Source organism: Pagrus pagrus (genome assembly GCF_965226575.1).
Source record: "Pagrus pagrus genome assembly, chromosome: 18".
NCBI classification, from domain to species: domain Eukaryota; kingdom Metazoa; phylum Chordata; class Actinopteri; order Spariformes; family Sparidae; genus Pagrus; species Pagrus pagrus.
In genome coordinates this window covers 26,295,390-26,314,136 of record NC_140202.1, presented here as the reverse complement: position 1 = coordinate 26,314,136, position 18,747 = coordinate 26,295,390, and the positions used below count along the sequence as shown (strand labels likewise).

Genomic DNA, 18,747 nt, shown 5'->3' with positions numbered 1-18,747 from the left:
ACCATCAAATGCTGATGGTGCGAGTACTCGACTTTCCCAACAAGGAGTTTATTTTCGTCACAGTTTAAAAGGTTTATTTCTGGAAGGAATCCCGACGCAGCAATAATCCCACCACTTAATAACCCTACATGTTATCTTTGATGGTATTAAAAGGCCACTAGTTATGAAAAGGGTTAATGTTAATCTGTTAACGCATGAATCACTTCATATTATATATTCACGGGTCCGTGCTTCTTGTCCAGGCTTGCAACATGTAAGCTCATGTTGATTCCCTGGAGCATTTTTGTTAGAAACTAATGAAAGTAACAGTCTTGTTATTAACTTTCTTTCGTCTTGTAGGGGAAGCAGAAGGATGGCTCACCATTTGGAGAATACGGAGGCTGGTACAAAGCCTGTAAAGTCGACAGGTCAGTGTGTTTTTCGACCTTTTGGAGATTTCCATGTTTTGATGCCTCTGTGGCGGCGATGGCTATGGACAGAGCCAATAGTTTTGTCCGTTTGTTCGTCATTTCGCAGGGGTTGTGACGTTCAAAATATATATGTATCTGCCAGATTTGACTTCTTCCACGATGTAAAAGCAAAAAAAAGTTGCAACTTACTCTTTTGTTTTGATTGAGAGACCCCTAGTGTTAGTGTTATAAATATTGATCTCTTTTAACTTCATGAAAACATTCCTCCTTGTTCTTGCAGCCCCACAGTGACCACCACCCTGAAGAATCTGGGCGCCCTCTACAGGCGGCAGGGCAAGTTCGAGGCGGCCGAGACTCTGGAGGAAGCCGCCATGCGTTCCAGAAAGCAGGTGATTTAGGACGCCTAGCCTGTCGTTAAGACGTTACTGTCGCTGGTTAAAGTACTCAGATGAAAGGGGGTCAACTCAGCATTTACTGCAGATTAAAAGGCAGAAAATGTTCAGTGTAAAATTAGGGATGAGATGATACACTCAGGATGCTGAGGAGCTTTTAAAGCTCGTCTGATAGTGTGTTACATCTGAGAATTAATGCGGCCCCCTGTGGAGGCAGTGGTGAAGCCCTGCAGCTTTCATCCTGAATTAGGATTTCCTGCTTTAATGTCAAGGATCTCTCAGCTGGGAAGTAACATGAGACTATTTAAACTGGATTCACAGCTGTGGAGGGTTTTGGTAATTAATCATATTATAAATACGTGTCTAGATACCTCTTATTAAATCAAGTCATTAGTTTGGGCTGTATTATACTGCTGAGAATGTGAAAGTATTTCATCTGAAATGTTCTGAGGTGTTTTTTGTAACTGTTGTGCACATATTTAATTGAAATAGCTGGGAAATACAGATATTTTTGCACTAAGACAAAGTAGATTTTGACATTAAAACAACTCCTGCCCCAAATACCTTTTTAAAGGTTTAGTTAATGTTCAATATCCATATAATTTAAGAGGTAGAACGTGTTAATGAATACAAAACAAGCAAGACTTTGACAACATGTCCGTTGTTGGTGTTTTTCCCCTCTTGAATAATTCATTCTTCAGACGGGGTCACAGGAAACAGTCTTTGCATCAGTCTGCATTGTCGTGTAACGTTATCGTTTGTGCAGCTTTAATTATGCCGGAGGCTGCTTCATTTTGCAGCTCGTTCTAAAGAGAAATCCTGCTGAATTCACCTTTTAAATAGAGAGAGAACTTGTGTTTCCATGTGCAGCTTTTACATCCATCTGGTGAAGGAGGAGGAAGCACAAATGTCAAACATTTGCCTCTTTTCTTTGTCCTTTGTGACAGTAAATGAATAGTCTTTGTGTTTTGGACTGTTGTTTGGACATCAGAAGCATTTTGAAGGTGTCACTTTGGACTCTGGGAAATTGTGATGAGCATTTTTCACAATTGTTGACACTTTTTAGACAAAATGAATAATCTATTAATTGTGAAAAGATCTGTTGGTCACAGGTTTTGGGTGTTCTAGTTTAAATTCTAGCTGCATACTTCAGCCAGATGTAAGCTCAGCAGGTCAGAAAGCTTTTACACTTGTAACTATGGTGATGGTACCGAGGAATCAACATCATCTGCAGCAGGAAACAACAAGTTCCTGTTTATTGAAACCACTGAGTTTAGCTCCATTTCGCTTTTGTGACTCACTTTGCTGAATTAGTCCTGATGTAAGTGAGTGTGTGTGCCACAGCCTGGGTTCAGTGCAGCAGGTGGTAGAAGTCTATAGCTTTAATATTAATTGGATTGGATGAATTGGTGCTTGTTCCTGTCAGCTGTACAGAGTCCATGTGTGTGACAGGCTGCAGGTGGCAGAGGTGCTCAGCTTTGCTTTAATTGGATTAGTTGAATTGGCATTTATTGCTGCCTTGTGTGTGTGTTTGTGTGTGTGTGTCAGGGTCTGGACACTGTTCATAAGCAGCGTGTGGCGGAGGTCCTGAGTGAGCCCGAGGCCCGTGAGAAGCAGCGGAGCCGCGAGAGCTTGACCTCTGACACGGTGAAATACGAGAGCGGGCCTGACGGTGGCGAGGAAGTGAGTATGAGCGTGGAGTGGAACGGGGTAAGTACAGTACACAGCCCTCGACACGTTACTGAGAGTCCTCAGACCAGGAACACAGACAGGGTTATGTGACGAAACAGCCTGTATGTTTCTCGACAGAAGCCACATTTACAAAGTGATCTGGTGCTGTCGAATCAAGGAACCCTGTAGAGTGATTCATCTTAAAGTCGAAGTCATATAAGATGGTTTGGAGCGGAGTATTTTCACTCTGGAGCATCAGCTGTTTTGTTTTGTAATATTTATCTTAGTGAGTTTAAAGCCATTAAAATGTGTTAACATCAAATAACAGCAAAACATGCAGTAGGACAGTTTTGACAGTTTGAGGAGAACGATCTCTGAAAACTCTGTTCAATAAAACAGTTATTTCTGAGTCTTTATGACATTTGTTTACAATTTTTGGTTCAGATTTTCACTGTAGTTTGCACCAAGGAATACTAAAAAGTGTGATTTGACCTTTATTGCACCTGAAGTCAAAGTTAAGTTATGTGATTTTAAAAAATAAGGAATATTCTAGCTTTAATAACGGTGCTCTCTGAATTTACTGATAAAACCTAAACAACTTATTAAGATGAAATCCTCCTTTTTATCATTATATGATTAAAAATGTAAATTTGGCTTCTGTCAAGAAAGATACTTTAAGGTTGTTACAGTACTCAGTGATTCACTGTATATTGTCAGACCTGCTAAAATCATAGTAAAAAGGTCATTTGTACTGTGCTGCACTGTTAATGCTGATTGACTGTCAGAATTACTAGAATAGCTACTGCTTGTATTTCGCTGTTAGACTGACTTTTATTAATAAAAACCAAGTGAGAGCTGCTCTGCTGAGACGCTTAAGTCTCTCACAGTCGGTGCCTGAGCTTCAGTCGTAGTGGTTTACATTTACATAGTGCTTTGCTCATATTAAACACTCCTTTCCACTAAACTTTCCTCCTGTAGAGCTTTCCCAACTAACTCCGAGTCTTAAAACTGCTTTCACAGCAGCAGTAAAGCCCCCTCTGGTTGCTCATGTTGACAACACCCACCTAACATCCTCTGCCGCAGAGAGCTTCACAGTATCTGCAGTATTTTCTCAGTCTCTGGTGACTGCAGTGGCAGAACATGTAGATGTAGAGTCTCTGTAGGCTGCTCATCGTCTCACTTCTTAAAGGCTGCTGCCGCTGCTGCTGCTGCCGCTGCTCTGAGCTGGCCTGCTCACATAGCAACAGTAGTCATAGTGCCCTGAACAACCAATCAGCATCTCTCTCCTGTACGTCTTGTTGTGGCTCTGGGAGGTTTGGTGTGAGACACATTAGTGCGTATACACACCGTGTCCTGCAGACAATCTCACATCACCAGCTGATCTCTGCATTTATTTATATCAGGGGAGCAGCCTGTCATGTCTGGAAAGAGCTTCAGCTGGAAGGAGATTTTATGTAAATTATACTGCGAGTCATCAATGATACTAAACGTAAAAGCGTGCCGGATTTTGATTTGATTCAAGATAAGATCAAACCTGACTGATCCCTGAAGGGAGATGTAGCATTACAGCAGCATCAGAGAAGAGGATACAAACAGTAAGCAAGATAAGTGAATGAAAAGATATGTTAGAAAAACAAATGTAAATGTACATGCAAAATAGGTGTGTCACGATTTAAATTTTAAATCTAATGCAGGATCTTTGTGTCTATCCACCTCTGCCCACTTGTGCACGTCCAAAGACAAATAAACAATAAAGAGGACACAGCTAGCTTAGCGTTAGCCTGCAGCTGCACTTCCAGACACGTATCCTTTTGTGTAAGGTGTGGTAGCATAGCCTTCAGTGCTGAAAACAACTAAATAACATCAAAAAAGTCAAATCTAATCGCGGATTCGGAAAATCATGACTCCCCTGGTGCTAAGCAGCGAAGTATTAAAGATATAAAGTGAACATTAGATGAATAAAAACATGGTTCTGGGTATTTTTACCCTCCGCTGCTTCCCTGCAGTTTATCAGACGGCATTTTTCTTTGCAAAATGTCAAAGAAATCATCACTTCCACTTCAGCTCTCTCCACAGGCAGGTGTGAAAACAGCTTCCTTCTTATTTTTATAATAAGTCCCCTGAGAAGCAGCGTGACTCATCAGTCTGTTCATCTGACTCAACACGGGCTCTGTACTGTACTCCTTCTGTGTCCTCTGGACACTGTTGATGTTTGTGATCTGTGTCCACTGTGCTTTATCTACCTGTGTTAATGTGTCTCCCCTTTGCATTTGTGTGATGAGCTGCTGCCTGAGAATGTAAAGTGTGAATTTTCTTTTATTTCTCCTATTTGCTTCTTTTATTAGCATGTTAGCAGCCAGACAGGAAGGATAGATTGTTGACTGGATGTTTAGGAGACCTACAAGCTAAAAGTTTACATATTAAACCCAGAAAACTGACATCTGACATCTTTAGTCCAGAAAATTTATTGATAATGTAAACAATCACGAGTTGCAGCCCTGCTTTGTTCCTACAAAGCCAAAAAGCCTGTATTATATCATCAACAAATTACAAAGTTTGACACAAAACCTTCAGTATCTGTCTCGCTGCTCTCATGTGTCTCCCTCCTGCATCTCCTCTGTGTTTATTTTGTGTTCTAACAGTTTAATCTTGTTCTTCTTGACGTGCTAACAATGATCCAGATGCAGACACAGCATCTCTCCACCATTTTACACAGTGCAAAGCCTCCACCTAGTGGTAAAGTCTGTGAATTACAACACAGTCTCTCAAACAGAATGGTTAAATGCATAGATCCTAAAATAAAATCAAAGAAAGGTTGAATCAGTGTGCTGTGGTTGGCCAGAGATATTGAGATGACAGCTGTTTTTTAGGCATATTTCTTGTTGATAAAAACTCCATCCTGCCTCCGTTCGTCCTCCCTCTGTGAGATCAGTCGGTTCCTCTTCAGTTTGTTTTGGTTTTCTGGGTTTTTGGAGCTCCTAACGAGACAGTGGGCGAGACCTGAGGCCATTTGGACTGGACTGTGGAAAATGGCTGACGGGCTCAGTGAAGCTAAAGTCTGGGTGTTTTTGTTTTACCAGAAACTTAAGTAGGTTGGAGCAGACACAGAACAGACATGTTTTTAAAGCTTTCTGGGCTGCTTTTAGGATATAAGTCATGTTTTACTTACTATTAACCATTCTTCTGTTTTTAATCCACAAAAATAAAGAGTTGGAAGTTATATTTTAGCTCAACTTACATTTGTGGATAGTTTGGATGAGAATTTGTTCATGTACATATTTCACATAATAATTTGATTATTGTGGCAGATCTATTTATGCTTTTCTATTATTTTATTGTCTTATATTGGCACTGTTAACAGTCAGACTTTAACCTTAAACTTTAAGTTATTTAATCTTTTTTTATTCCAGTTAGCTTCCAAAGGGTGTTGCTAGTCTTTTCTGGGAGTCCTTATTCACATTTCAACCACCAAACAGTACAAATTTCAATGGCATAGTATCAACAAGACCAAAATATACAATACAAGCAAAGATTTACAAAGTTAAGTGATGCACAAGGTGGTAGAGATACTGTGTCTCATCTGGAAACCCACTCGATAACCTTGTCAGTCTCTTTAATTCACTGTTTCCCTCCATCTTCTCTTCCTCCGTCTTAAATTTCTCCTCTCAAACGATCTGTCTGTCTTCTCACTGTCTCCCTCCTTCTTCTCTCTTCCTGCTCCGTCTGACCGGCGGCAGGCATAACTCCAGATGCCTTGTAATGGTTCTAAAAACTTGTCTTCTGCATGACGGACGCCTCGCCTCACCTCAGCCCCTTCAGCTTTGCAGTTTTCTTCAGCTCTGACTCCCCCTCTCTTTCTCCTCCTCCTCCACCACCACCACCACCACCTCCACCACCACCTCTGGGTTCTGGTGGGATTCTTCACGGGCCGGGTCGAACCAGAGCGATTATTTTAACATGGAGTTGGGTTAGGGGGAAATGTGGAGACAGCCTGTGTGTCTAAACTCAAACTTCTGCTTCCTGCTTGTCTTGAAGCTCTGTACTCGACTGTGTGTATGTGCTGTGGGTGGGAAAGGAACCGGGGTGATGTTTCTTTATGGCGACATTAAATTTGTGCTTCTTCTCATGTTCTTTCTGCTGTCCTTTAACACTTTCCTCTGCTTCTCTCTCTTTAAACTGTACTTTCATACTGGCTGTAGACTCATTTAATAGGTTGTTTGAAGAGTAATGAGGACAGATTGACAGTAAATCTCTGTTTCCACCTTTTCCTCTAAAGCTTAACTCTGTACATTTTGACCTGGACTCCAAATCATTGTATCAGTTATAACCAGAATAGAAACTTTTGCTTCGCTTTAAAGAAATAAAAGATTTCTGAATCAAAATTTCTAATTCGAGGTAGCGGTGCGTTTCATTCGAAGTCTTTTGCTTAAACTTCCGGGAGAGTGAGGAAGGAAGTCTGTGAACGAGACTAAACATCACCTGAATACATCGACCGATACGTACTCGTGCAAGTGCTTATCCACCCGAACAGCCAGATAACTCTACTGTACATTAGCCGTAAACTAGCGGGTAGCGCCACGTACTGAAGGGGTAATCTCCGAGCTCTCCTCCCGTCGGTAAACGGCTTCGGATCAGAGCAGAATCTGATGTGACACAGGGTGTTTATTCCTCCAGAAGGTCCGGCTCAAATGTGCAAAATAAAAGGTGATGTCAAGCATGTGGAAGTTCCAACAATTAGTCCATTAATTACCGATATCAGAACTATAAATCCACAACAATCCAACCTTTGCCAGATCTGTTCCAGGTGTGAAATGTTCAGAGTTCAAGCTTTAAACTTAATCCTCTCCCTCTTCCCGTCCACGGAGGTTAGAAGCTTCTCGTCTGTCCTCAGTCGTCCATTCAGTTCGATTCAACATTTACATCTGAACTCATTAGTGGTGACTCACAGCTCGTAGTGATCTAACATGCTGTAAATAACATCAGCGTAACTCGTCAGCATGATCGAGAGCACCGTTGATTGTGGCTCTGTGGGTTTCTGCTCCTGTTAGACTTTTAGTCATTAGCTTGTCGCTCTGTGCTCTGTGTGATATCAGACTAAACTATGTTGTGATGTCAGCGAGAGGACACGTTAAAGGGAACAGGCTTCATGCACGATGGGTTTAAATTAGTCTGTAACAGAGTAGAGGTTAAAAGTCTGATTAACAGTTAAAGAAGAGTCCAAACATCGTGCATCCAGCCTGTTCACCTTCTGTATATCTCTGTATATAGACGTCAGGATGGTGGGGGGGTGCAGAGGGTTTACTGTAAACTATCGATGAAGTGAACTAGTCTCCTCGTCTCTGTTCTCGGCTCCTGCTTAATAACTTTCTGCGTGTCCCGTCCTGTTTGTGCATCTTCCAGTTTGTCTTTCTTAACTTCTAATAAAACCTAAACTCTTTGCTCACCTGAACCTGTGCCTGTCGCCTCTTTGTGTGTCCCCTCTCTTTTTCTGTGTGTGCCTTCATAACCGAGTGAGCTCTAAACAATTAATACCTCTCAGCAGCAGCACTCTCAGGACTGATTAATGAGCCGGAGTCAGAAATCCATTAAACTAACGAGTTTTCATTGAAGTTGTGTGAAAAGTAGTCACACCACATGTTTGTCCTTGAAGGAGTGAAGCTATCCATCAGTCTGACAGTAGAAATTATCCTCCAGGATAATTAATTCATTACTTCTAGATAATCTTAAGTGATTACAGAGGGGAACTTGGTTAATTAAATTAAACAAAAAGGGATATAAAGAAGGTTTTAACTTCATTCTTGCCTTCGGAAACAGATCACAACAAATGTTAGTGTTAGTTTACTTACTAGATATATTTTTTAGAAGGCGAAGAAAGACTGAGTTTTCTCCCATAAAGGGTTTAATCACAGTTTTGGATTTAAAGTCAATTAATTGCCATCCTAACAGCTTATCACAGATGTATCTTTACTCTAGGTTTATAATCTGCTGGTAAGTTACAAGAATTTGCAGTAAATGAATGCAAAACATGTTTGATTTATAAAGTTACTTTTCAACTTTAAGATGTTCCCATATTGATATATTAACATCAGTTTTGTAAGAAAATCCACAACATGAAGTGGAGAAAGAATTAATTCTGGATGAGTTGACGTGGAAAAGAGAAAATAAAACTTTCAGGAAGACGATCACGGTGATGTTAGAGGAGATTGAAGCCAGACAATCTCATTCGATGGATTAAATAATGGGTTGATAACAGAAGACAAACGCGCAGCATGAGAGTGTGTCACTGCTGCACAATGTTTACTAACAGTCCGAAACTGAATTTCCTCCACATCACCTGCAGGAAAATCACTCACATCGAGTCTAGACTTTGCTCAGAGATGAGATAATTTCATCATCAAAGTATGAACAACTAGTTAGAAGTAGTTTTCTGCTAAAAGGGTCCAGAGAGGACGGGAGGAAACCTTTAATTACAGGTGTTATTATAGCTGCTGAGGTTGAAGGTAGGCAGAACTGTTGCTGATCACATACATCACTGGATGTGCAACAAAACCAGTGAATTCACCTGTGTGGAAGTACAAATGCACAGATTACTGAGTTGTAGCTTCACTTGTTTGCACACGAGCCTCTGCACTACAGCATCGTGTATGCACATGGAAGTCTGCATGGAGGATGGTGCACTTGTTTTTCTTGTGTGTATATTAGCGTTTGAAGACTGCCACCAATATATTACAGCCCCAAAATCACTACAATTATTGAGAATACATGTTCTCTCTTTCTGTTTTTCAGTATTTAGAATAATTTGGACATGACATACTCAATGAAAATGCAGTTACAGTCGTTTTCAGTGCAGGTTTTACAGACGAGAAGCAGTCCTGAGTCTGTTTTTTTTATTTGAAAATCTGCATCAGACAACAAGCAAACTGTAAGAATTGGTGTAACGCTGATGTACATACGTGTGTGTTAGAGGAGAGAGCGTATGAACGAGTGTAACCCTGTGCCGTCTCCCATCAGGACGGCTCCGGCTCTCTGAAGAGGAGCGGCTCCTTCAGTAAACTGCGAGCGTCGATCCGCCGCAGCAGCGAGAAACTCGTCCGAAAGCTGAAAGGCGGCGGCTCGACCCGAGACAGCGAGCCCAAAAACCCCGGGTAACTATCCCAACAGACCCTGACTGACCCGCCACAGGTGACTCTGACTTTATGCACTGCAGGCCCGGAGGAAGAGCCGGCCCTGCAGCCTTCAGCTCGGCGGGCAGGCGGCGTACTAACCAAAAATAAAAGAAGGGATTCGCTCTACTTTGCTGGTGGTGAAGTGGTGTAACTGCTGTGTTTGCACATGAAATGATGGAGGGAGCTTCTACTGGCACATACACGTTTCTTTTTTTTTTCCTACTTCATCGGTTTACCGGTCTGTTGTCACTGCCTCTGCACACTGTTAAACTTTCTCTATAGTTTAGATCCGTTCTTAGTGAATATTAAAGCCACTGTTTGGAAGAAAAAACAGACATTTTGACATTAAAGTCCAGATTAAAGATGTAATGAGTTTTAAAAAAAGGTTTAATACCTTGATTTTTAAAAAAAGGAGTAAAGTGTTTTTGATGTTTATAGCAAAAGTTGTTACAGCTAAAGAAAAAGGTTTCATATTCAGAGGAAATGAGAAGAAAGTCCGAATATCTTATGACACATTGTCTCATATTTAGAGAATAAAAGTTGTAATAAGTCAAGAAAAAAATGTAGTAAAACTTTGAGGAGAAATATTCATATCGTCAGAATAAAGATGTATATTCTGAGAATAAAGACGTAATAGTTTCTTGAGTTAAAAGTCAAAATATTACAAGATGATAAAGATGCAATATTGTGAGAAAAAGGCATAAAAACACAATTTAAAAAGAATATTCGAATATTTCGAGAAAATAGTGGTAATAAAACTTCAGAAGAAAGTTGTAATATTTACAGAAAATGTCAGTATTATGAAAAAGAGTCATAGTTTTTTCTTTTAAACTGTAATGTGGAGAAAAAGGCGTAATATCTTCTGACAATACTCTGATACTGTTTCAGGACAGAAGTGGATATTCAGAGTTGTAGTTGTAGTTTTTCAGGATGAAAAAGTTAAATTCTGAGAAAAAAGAGTAGTAGTAAAAATATTACCAAACACGGTCATTTTGAGAATGAAGATATAGATGAAATGTTGTGAGAAAATAGTTTCAGAAAAGAGAGAGATGTAATATTTCAAGAAAAATAAAATATTCTGAGGAAAACTGTGATGTGAATAAATCTTCAGACAAAAGTTGTAATATTTTGGGATGCAGAGTTTTCTCCTCTCAGCGGTCCTGATATCAGGTCGTAATGATCCGACCCGAACGTGATAGAAACAGAAACCAAAGCTAACAGCGAGCAGCAGACGAACAGATCGGAGTCGATGAAGTGGGAACTCTCGCTGTGACGGGCGACGCGTAGAAAAGCATCTGCAGCGAGACACAAACTAATGTCTGCTTCTGAACGGCCTTCATGCTTGTTTTGCTGCCTGTTTTTTCTTTTTGTTTTAACCACTAATAGTCACGACTATTTATTGCATTTTGTGGCTCCGGGCTATTTATTTCAATTTGTTTTGAATAACAGTCCGTCTGACTCTTCAGCTTTTGGATTTTTATTTGTTTTCATTTTCTTTGTGTACTTGACTCTGGAAGACAAACGTGTCTGCATGGCTGTTTGTGTTCAGGATTTTATGCTGTGATGAAGTTTTTTATTTATGAATAAATTTTTTTCATTTGAATGTGGACTTGCATGCCTCATCTGTGTGCTCACTGGTTGGTTTCCATCTTCCTCTCTGTGCTGCTCTTCTCTGTGGCTCCTCCAGGATGATGGACGTGATGATGTCACTGCCGTCATCATCGTCATCATCATCCGGATCGGTCTGACGGGTCTCAGTAACGTTAAATCACTGCAGAAATACAGTCCATTTTCACACTGCGCTACGTGTGCTGACACTTTCATCTGGTGAACGGAAAGAAGCAGAAACACTGACGAGTTCAACTGGAAGGAGAAGCCACTGTTTTAAAAGATCAGGTCACTGTGAAATGTTTATTTGTTGCGTATTTTTGCATTTTGACAGTTTACAGCAGAGAGAGAGAGATAAATGGGATGCTACCCAACAAAAGACCCCGTTAGCTCAGGTGTATCCCCCAAAAATGTTTATTTTATCCTTCTGATAATAAATTAAGCCGGATTTCTTTATCGTTGTATGTCGAGTTCAAGAAAATAGTTCTACGGTATTAATATTTCGAGGCAAAAGTGGTTAGAAAAACGACATTTTGCGAAAAAGGCATCAGTTTGAGAACAAAATACATTATTTTGAGGGAAATGGAGTAACATCCCTAGAAAAAACATGCAATATTTTGAGAATATCTTAAGATAAATGTAATATTTTCAGGATTAACATGTAATGTTCTGAGAAAAAAGACGTTCACACGTTAAAAGGAAATCATTTGTAAATCGGTGCTCGGATCAGGATGGACGTGTTTCTGCAGTGTTGACTTACTGAACTCTACTTCGGTTTTTGTTCATGCATGAAATGTTGGTGTTTGCATGAACTTCACTGACTGTAAACATCAGTTTACACCACTTACAGCTGATCAGTACAAGACTGTGTCAGGTGACATTCATTAAAATGTTGGCAACACTTTCTGATAAAGAAGATTTAATAGTGTTTGTAAAGTAGCTGGAGATCTTTCACTTGATAAACGGGTCAAAATAGAAAATGGTACCAGAACTAAATATTTAATAACCAGGATGAGAAAAAGCCGCCGAGCCACCAAAAAAAACCTTTGTGTGAAAATATCATGGATGTCATTAACCAACACACACCTTCACCATTTCCACTGAGCTAAAAATCCTCACACCTGACTCTCCACCCCCCCTCACCTGTGACCTCTGACCCCTGACCCCTCGCCCCACCCATCACCTCCTCCTGCATGTCACTGCTCTGGGTGCAGCATGAAGCGAGCCAGCTCTCTGGGCGTTCTTAACGTGGCGGACAAGGCTGCGAGCGACCACTACCAAGTAAGGAGACCGAGTGTATCTGCAGGGAGTGTGTCGGTTTGTCTTTAACCCGCTGGTGACCGGAGGGGTGAGACCTCTTATTGAAAAGGTCAAAGAACAGGTTATTTTAACTCTAAAGACATGTACAGCACATGGAAGTGAAAGGTTGAGAGTCTCAGATCTTAAACAAATGAGGTTTGTTTAAGGTTTACAGGCACTTTATCTGTAATCTCTGGGATTAAATATGCAGCAAATGTGTTAAATTAATTGGTAACACGAGAGAGAAACGGACTTAATGAGGCAAATTGCTTAACGAAGTACAACTTCAGTGCTTGAGTCGTCTTCTCATCAAACTTTCTACTTCCGCTGCAGTTTAGAGAGGAGATATTTAAATATTTTGTATTCATTTTTATTGTTTTTTATTCATTTTTATGTGAAAATATTAGCATTTTAGTTCAATAGCTTCCAGGTCATGTGATGAATTGACTCAAAATCAGTGTGGGATCATGTAACTACACTGGCTGCATGAGATACACCTCTTGTTTTTACATTTTACATCTCTAAATATCTTTTGTTTTTTATCTATATAAATGTAATAAAGTTTAAATAAAGTGTGTTTTTTCTGCGACAGTCCAAAGGACGTGACTTCATGCACGTTCTCGAATGGCTAAATATTGAGCAACAGCAGCTGATGTTAGTTCAGAAATGGAGTTAGAGAACAGAAACTAATGAGCAGCTTCCGGCACAAAATACTTCAGACAGCCAGAGAGAAGTTTAGTTGATGTTAGCATTTTTATCAAAGTGTGAATCCACCCACCGAGTTCATCACGAGGGTTCAAACAAACCAACTTCTCTGCAGATACTTTTATTACACTCCTCTCTCTCATGTCTGTATCTGCTGAGGCTCTGTTGGTTTTAGTTTTGTGGCTGTTTCTCAGTATTTGTGGTGTCAGATTTATCACTAATGAGTAACTCACACACTAACTTCACACCATTTTGACTAATCAACACAAATTATTAACAGGGAGGATGTTTTATTTGTAACTGAGCTTCAAGAAGAGTTTTTTATCAAGACGAAAACACAAGCATTTCTCTGTACTCATGTCTGAGATTGTGTATCTTAAGTTAGAGTAGACAAAGATGTCAGTCCTCAAAATCTCACTTTCCTCTCGCTACATTTTCTGCAGGAACGAAATAATCGTCTGAAAAAGAGCCGCGACCTGAGCGCCAGCCACACGGACCTGGCGCGTTGAAGGTTAACGGGCCGTGTCGGAGGTGAAGGAGGTCACGAGAATCCGCTTCCTGTCCACCACCATCAGACCCTCCTCACTGTAAAACAGCCGAGTGTGAACGCTTCACATCTCCACACATTTAACTCGGCATCACACCACCAAGTGCTCGCTGTACAGGTTTTAAAGTTGCACTTTTTGAAGGTTTGCGCTCTCAGAGGGGATGTCGGGTGTTGTTGTTTTTTTAAATCTATACATATCGAGGAACAAGAGGAAAATGAACACGCAGTGACCCGCTGTGTGTTTCTGATCTGAGTGTGTATATCTTTTATTTTTTCTATGTGCGTGTACTGTATGTAAGTGTGAGCGATCGCTTCTCAAATCAAGTTCCTGTTTAATATTTAATGCTGTCGCTTGAATGAAGGCAGACGCAGAGACGAGCTTTGAGCTTTACAAACATTTCTCTCGTAGCTCGTCGGTTCAGTTTAAATGCTGTGGGTGAAGTTACACATTTTCAGTTTGTGCCGAGCTGCAACAGATAAAGATAGATCGCCTTTTCACTGTGTTTCTATAGGTCGACTGTGAAAGCAGCTTATTGCGACCCACGCTGTGTTTCTTGTGAGGTGGCGACCTCTGGTGGCCGTAGTCGTTTTTTAAAGCGGCAGAGGAGGAAGTCATGATTTTAATTAAGTCGTACCATCGTAACTGAAGCTACGTAAGTTATGCAGTTACTTTAAGTCAAATCACAATGTTTCCTTAAATCTAAACAAGTAGTTTTCTCGACTCGACTTCAGGAAACTGTCACTCTACACGTTCAGTCGAGGACGTGTTCGATCGGGACGTTATCAAGCTGAAATGTGAAACCAAAAAAGTTGCACTGTTGTTCTCTTCTACCCACTACTCGTACATCTTTATCTTTATCAAGTAAAGTTCATTTTGAAAGACGCTGCACTGGAGCTGTTTGGCTTCACCCACTAAACTTCAACTCAACTTGTCTTGAGAAATGTTTTAATAACTTAAACTGCCGACTCTGCAGATATCTTGTCCAGCAATGACGTCTTCCTGTAGGCCGACCCGGACGTTTGCTCTCAGCTCTGCGTTCACTCTGCAGATTTCCAATGAAAGCTCTGAACTGGGTTTTGTGATTAATCAAGAAAGAAAGTTTTTATTTTCTGCATTAATCCACGAAACCTTCGAGACAGAAGTGTTGGAAACTGCTCTTCTTTTCCTAAAATGTTCCGTCCTGTGTTGATTGAAGATTTTGCTTTTGATGTATGAAGTTCTCTGTTTACATTTGGGGTTTTATTTTGTACATTATATTTTATTTGTTCGTGCTTGCGCTGCTCTGAAGAGTTTCCTCTCTCTGTAAAAAGTCTTGAGAATAGCAGCGCTGTCTTTCCTAAACGAGGCAGGACGACGACGCGTGTTGGCACATGAAGGCCGGGCGACACTTTCTCAGGATCGAGGCTGTAGTTTCACACACTGACTGCAGATTTAACGCCACTCCAACGTTTTTTTTTACACATTAGCGACGGCCGGAGAAATGTTACACAACTTTTTTTTAACTTCTTTTAGTCGAGACAACACTTTACGACGCGAGTAAAGTTGAACGAATCCAACCAAAAAAGTGCAAATTATGAATTATTTAAAAAATAGTTATTATCACGCCTGAGATTTAAGTCGCAAATGTAATGTGTATTTTTTTGCTATTACCAAAATATTCTCCAGATAGTTACAACTATTTAACAGATATATCTCACTACGATTCACTTTGACATCCAAAGTGTTGCTTAAAAACTGGAATAAATAACTGACTTAATGAAAATACTGAATTTCACACAAAATAATCATAAACTTTGTATAAATACTGAAGGATTTATTACAAAAATGTCTATTGATTGTATAAAACAGCGTTTAAAATCTGACAAAACTCTCCGACTGAGTGTCGTTCTGAGATTAACGTTTCTAGTTTTATTGACCTTTATATTAAATGAAGTTCACTTTGCATACATGCTCTTTTTTTTAAAGGGAACCGAGTAATGTTTATTTATCATCTGATTCTGGTGACGCAGAACTTTTTACCCCGTTGATTAACATTTAGAAAATGTTTTTATGGTACCTAACCGACTTAAACTGAATTTAAATCTATTTTTAAAACACTTTTCCTTTATTGAACAAAATAAGCCAAACTTATTAAATCTTGAATGTTGTTTAAAGTCAGACATCAGCACCAGAACGTTTCCAAACATAGATCAGATTTTCTGACGACAACATTTACTGCAGAATGAGTCGTTTTTCTTGCAGAAGTTTCATGAACTTGTAGTTTTTTGTGCAATAAGCTTTTTGTTTGACGTTCCCGTCCTTTTTCTGATTCTGACTTTTAACTTGAAGACTTTCGTTCCAAAACTTCGTCCTTGAAATCTATTTTTCGTCCCAGATAATGAAAAGCAAACATGAAGCCCTGAAGTGTAAATATATATAAACGCTGAATAGATTTGATAACTTGGCGTGCCGGCAATAATTTTGTTAGGTGTTAATTTCTTTTTGAATTTTTCTGTATAATGTTGATTTTATTTACTTTGTCGAGTGTTGAAGCTTCTTGTTGACTGTTGATCAGTCTGATCGTCAACCTGCTCTGTGCTTGTTCTCTCTTTTAATCCTCATTACCTGACGGTCTTTACTGTAACGAGGCTCCACAAAGTAACGAGGCACATAACTTAACGACGTCTGATGAACCGGGCGACAGTTTGAGCGACGTCAGACAGGAAACACTTCAGAAAAACTGACAACAAAGTGACACAAAGTTAAAGTTTTTATGTCCTGAATGTTGTTTACAGAAGATTTAATGCAAAGTAGTTTTATATGGAAGCAAAGAAAGGCCAAAATGTTTGTGTTAAAATTAATTAATCTGAATTTATGTGGTTTGAGTTTCCCTCTGTGTGTTTAAGTTGGATCACAGCACGTAACCTGACGTAAAAATCTGAATTTATCATCTTGAATTTTGGTGCGACCTGATTTATTATTATCATTTTTGAATTTTTTAATTTTTCTGCAACTTGAATATAGTTTTGTGTCAATATTAGACACAATTTAAGATCTGAATTTGTGGGTACAATCGTGTTTTTGAGGGGAATATGTTTATAGAAATATGCAAAAGTTAAAATAGTTTGAACCCTGAAGTTTTAGTTGTATTTAAATTCCCACATTTTATGTTCAGTGGTGACTAAATTAAACAATTAAGGATTCATTTGTTTATAAGATTCAAATCATTTTGGCCTTTTTTTGTTTCCGTAGTTTTACTTATTTGATGCAATTTACTGTTTGAGGTAAAAATGTCATTTTCAGAGGAACATTTTCTACGTTTTTGTAACGATTTAGACTATTTCAACCAAAGTTAAGCACATTTTTCCTCTTTATTCTCTCATGTATTCGTATGAACACACAGTTCTGTCTACACTTTATTTTCCCACTAATGTTTCGTTTCACACAGATGTTGTTGCCTGATTTTAGGTCGACGTTGCTCAAACTTTCGCCTCGTTGCAGAGGACAAACTGCAGCAGCCTGTTGCTGATGATCACACGAGGAAAACTTCAAACTCTGTCCTGTAACTACGACTTTTGATCAGGTTTTTAAATATGAATGTAAATGTACAGAGGAAACAACAAGTTTTATCTGAGTCTGTTTGTTTTCTTGTTGAAGCAGTGAAGGTCTCACAGTCCGTCCTTTTTTTAAATTCTCCGCTCTCCTAAATCTAAAGTTTTTACGGGCACAACTCTTAAACACAAGTTTGAATGTCAAGTTGCACTCGTCCTCCATCGTTTTGTTTTTTTAATGTGTGTAAGATGCAGTTTATCTTAAAGACCCTCCGTGTTGAACATGAAATCAAAGCGTCCGCTGTGTGTTGTATGTACAGAAGATGCTCCTGGATGAGACTGGCTGTCATGAAACTACTCGTCCTCTGTAACTACTGCTCTCTCAGACATGTAGGCTTCTCGTTCGTCTGCAAAACTGATGTTCCACTACGTCCTTTTGTTTTAATGACTAAAGCTCATTAAAAAGTTTGTCCAGCAAAATTATTTTACAGCTCAACTGAATTTCAATAAAATTATTGAATTCATGACTTTTGTACTGAGATTTTTAATGTTTGATCTGCTCAGGACTTCTGTAGTAACTATTAAATCCTTTAATATTCAGAAATAAGGTGATAAAATTAAATGTATCCACATTTTTCTTGCACATTTTTTGTTTTTCTGTGACTGAAGATGCATCCGTCAACGCCTTGGGTGTTATGCACCAAAGGGTATACTCTTCAAATTATGTTTTATTTTGAAATTATGATATAATTTACACTTGAATAGTTCAATTAATATCAAATAGTCTTCAGGTTTTGTCTAAATCTAGGCCAATTTTTATCTAAAAAAAGACTGAAAAAAGATGTTTTTAGAATAAATAAAACTGACTTTAATCCTTGTTTTCACTGCCTTGGATTTAAAAACAAAATCTGCATAAGAATGTGTAGTTTTTTACCATGGAAGCATTTTTTTGTCACCAGACTTGATACTTCCTCATTAATGGCTAAATTAATAATATAATGTGTTATTTTGCCAACAGAAAGCTTTTTAAATAACTTTATACAGATCTAGACAATATCAGTCTGCTTATGTTGTACAAAGCAGCTCGAGATGAGCAACATAAGCTGGACAAAGTATTAAAAATACATTAAATTAACACAAAAAAAATGAAGTTAACATTATTTATTGCTTTTATTCATGAATATTATATTTTTATAGCAGAAAAGGAAGTTTCACACAGCTGTAAACATTCTGTTATCAGTATAATCAGATAATAAACCATCTGAGCTACTCAGAAAAATAAATAAATAAACATATGACTGAATTTTGATGAGTATCAGCAGTTGGAAACAAAGAAACCTCAGTATTTCCCTCCTTCAGCCTGTTTTCATGGAGGCTGTAAAATCAAAACGCCCCTGAACGCACCACGTGACATCCCC

At 39.1% G+C, this 18,747-nt stretch overlaps 1 protein-coding gene across 4 annotated transcripts in view; it reads left to right on the top strand.

The window, feature by feature from the left end:
* The window catches only part of klc1a (kinesin light chain 1a), a 42,920-nt gene extending 25,067 nt beyond the window's left edge, over positions 1-17,853 (top strand). Inside the window, exons 11-16 of one of the 4 annotated variants that reach the window (XM_084381703.1) lie at positions 340-407; positions 691-799; positions 2,351-2,512; positions 9,485-9,618; positions 12,462-12,528; positions 13,695-17,853. In XM_084381703.1, coding sequence (XP_084237829.1) covers positions 340-407; positions 691-799; positions 2,351-2,512; positions 9,485-9,618; positions 12,462-12,528; positions 13,695-13,760 — 606 coding nt within the window. In that variant the 3' untranslated portion in view covers positions 13,761-17,853. Of the gene's footprint in view, positions 1-339; positions 408-690; positions 800-2,350; positions 2,513-6,210; positions 7,923-9,484; positions 9,619-11,326; positions 11,426-12,461; positions 12,529-13,694 lie in introns of those variants that run through there. The other 3 variants (XM_084381705.1, XM_084381704.1, XM_084381706.1) reach the window with 3 other exon arrangements.
* Positions 17,854-18,747: the final 894 nt, after the last annotated feature.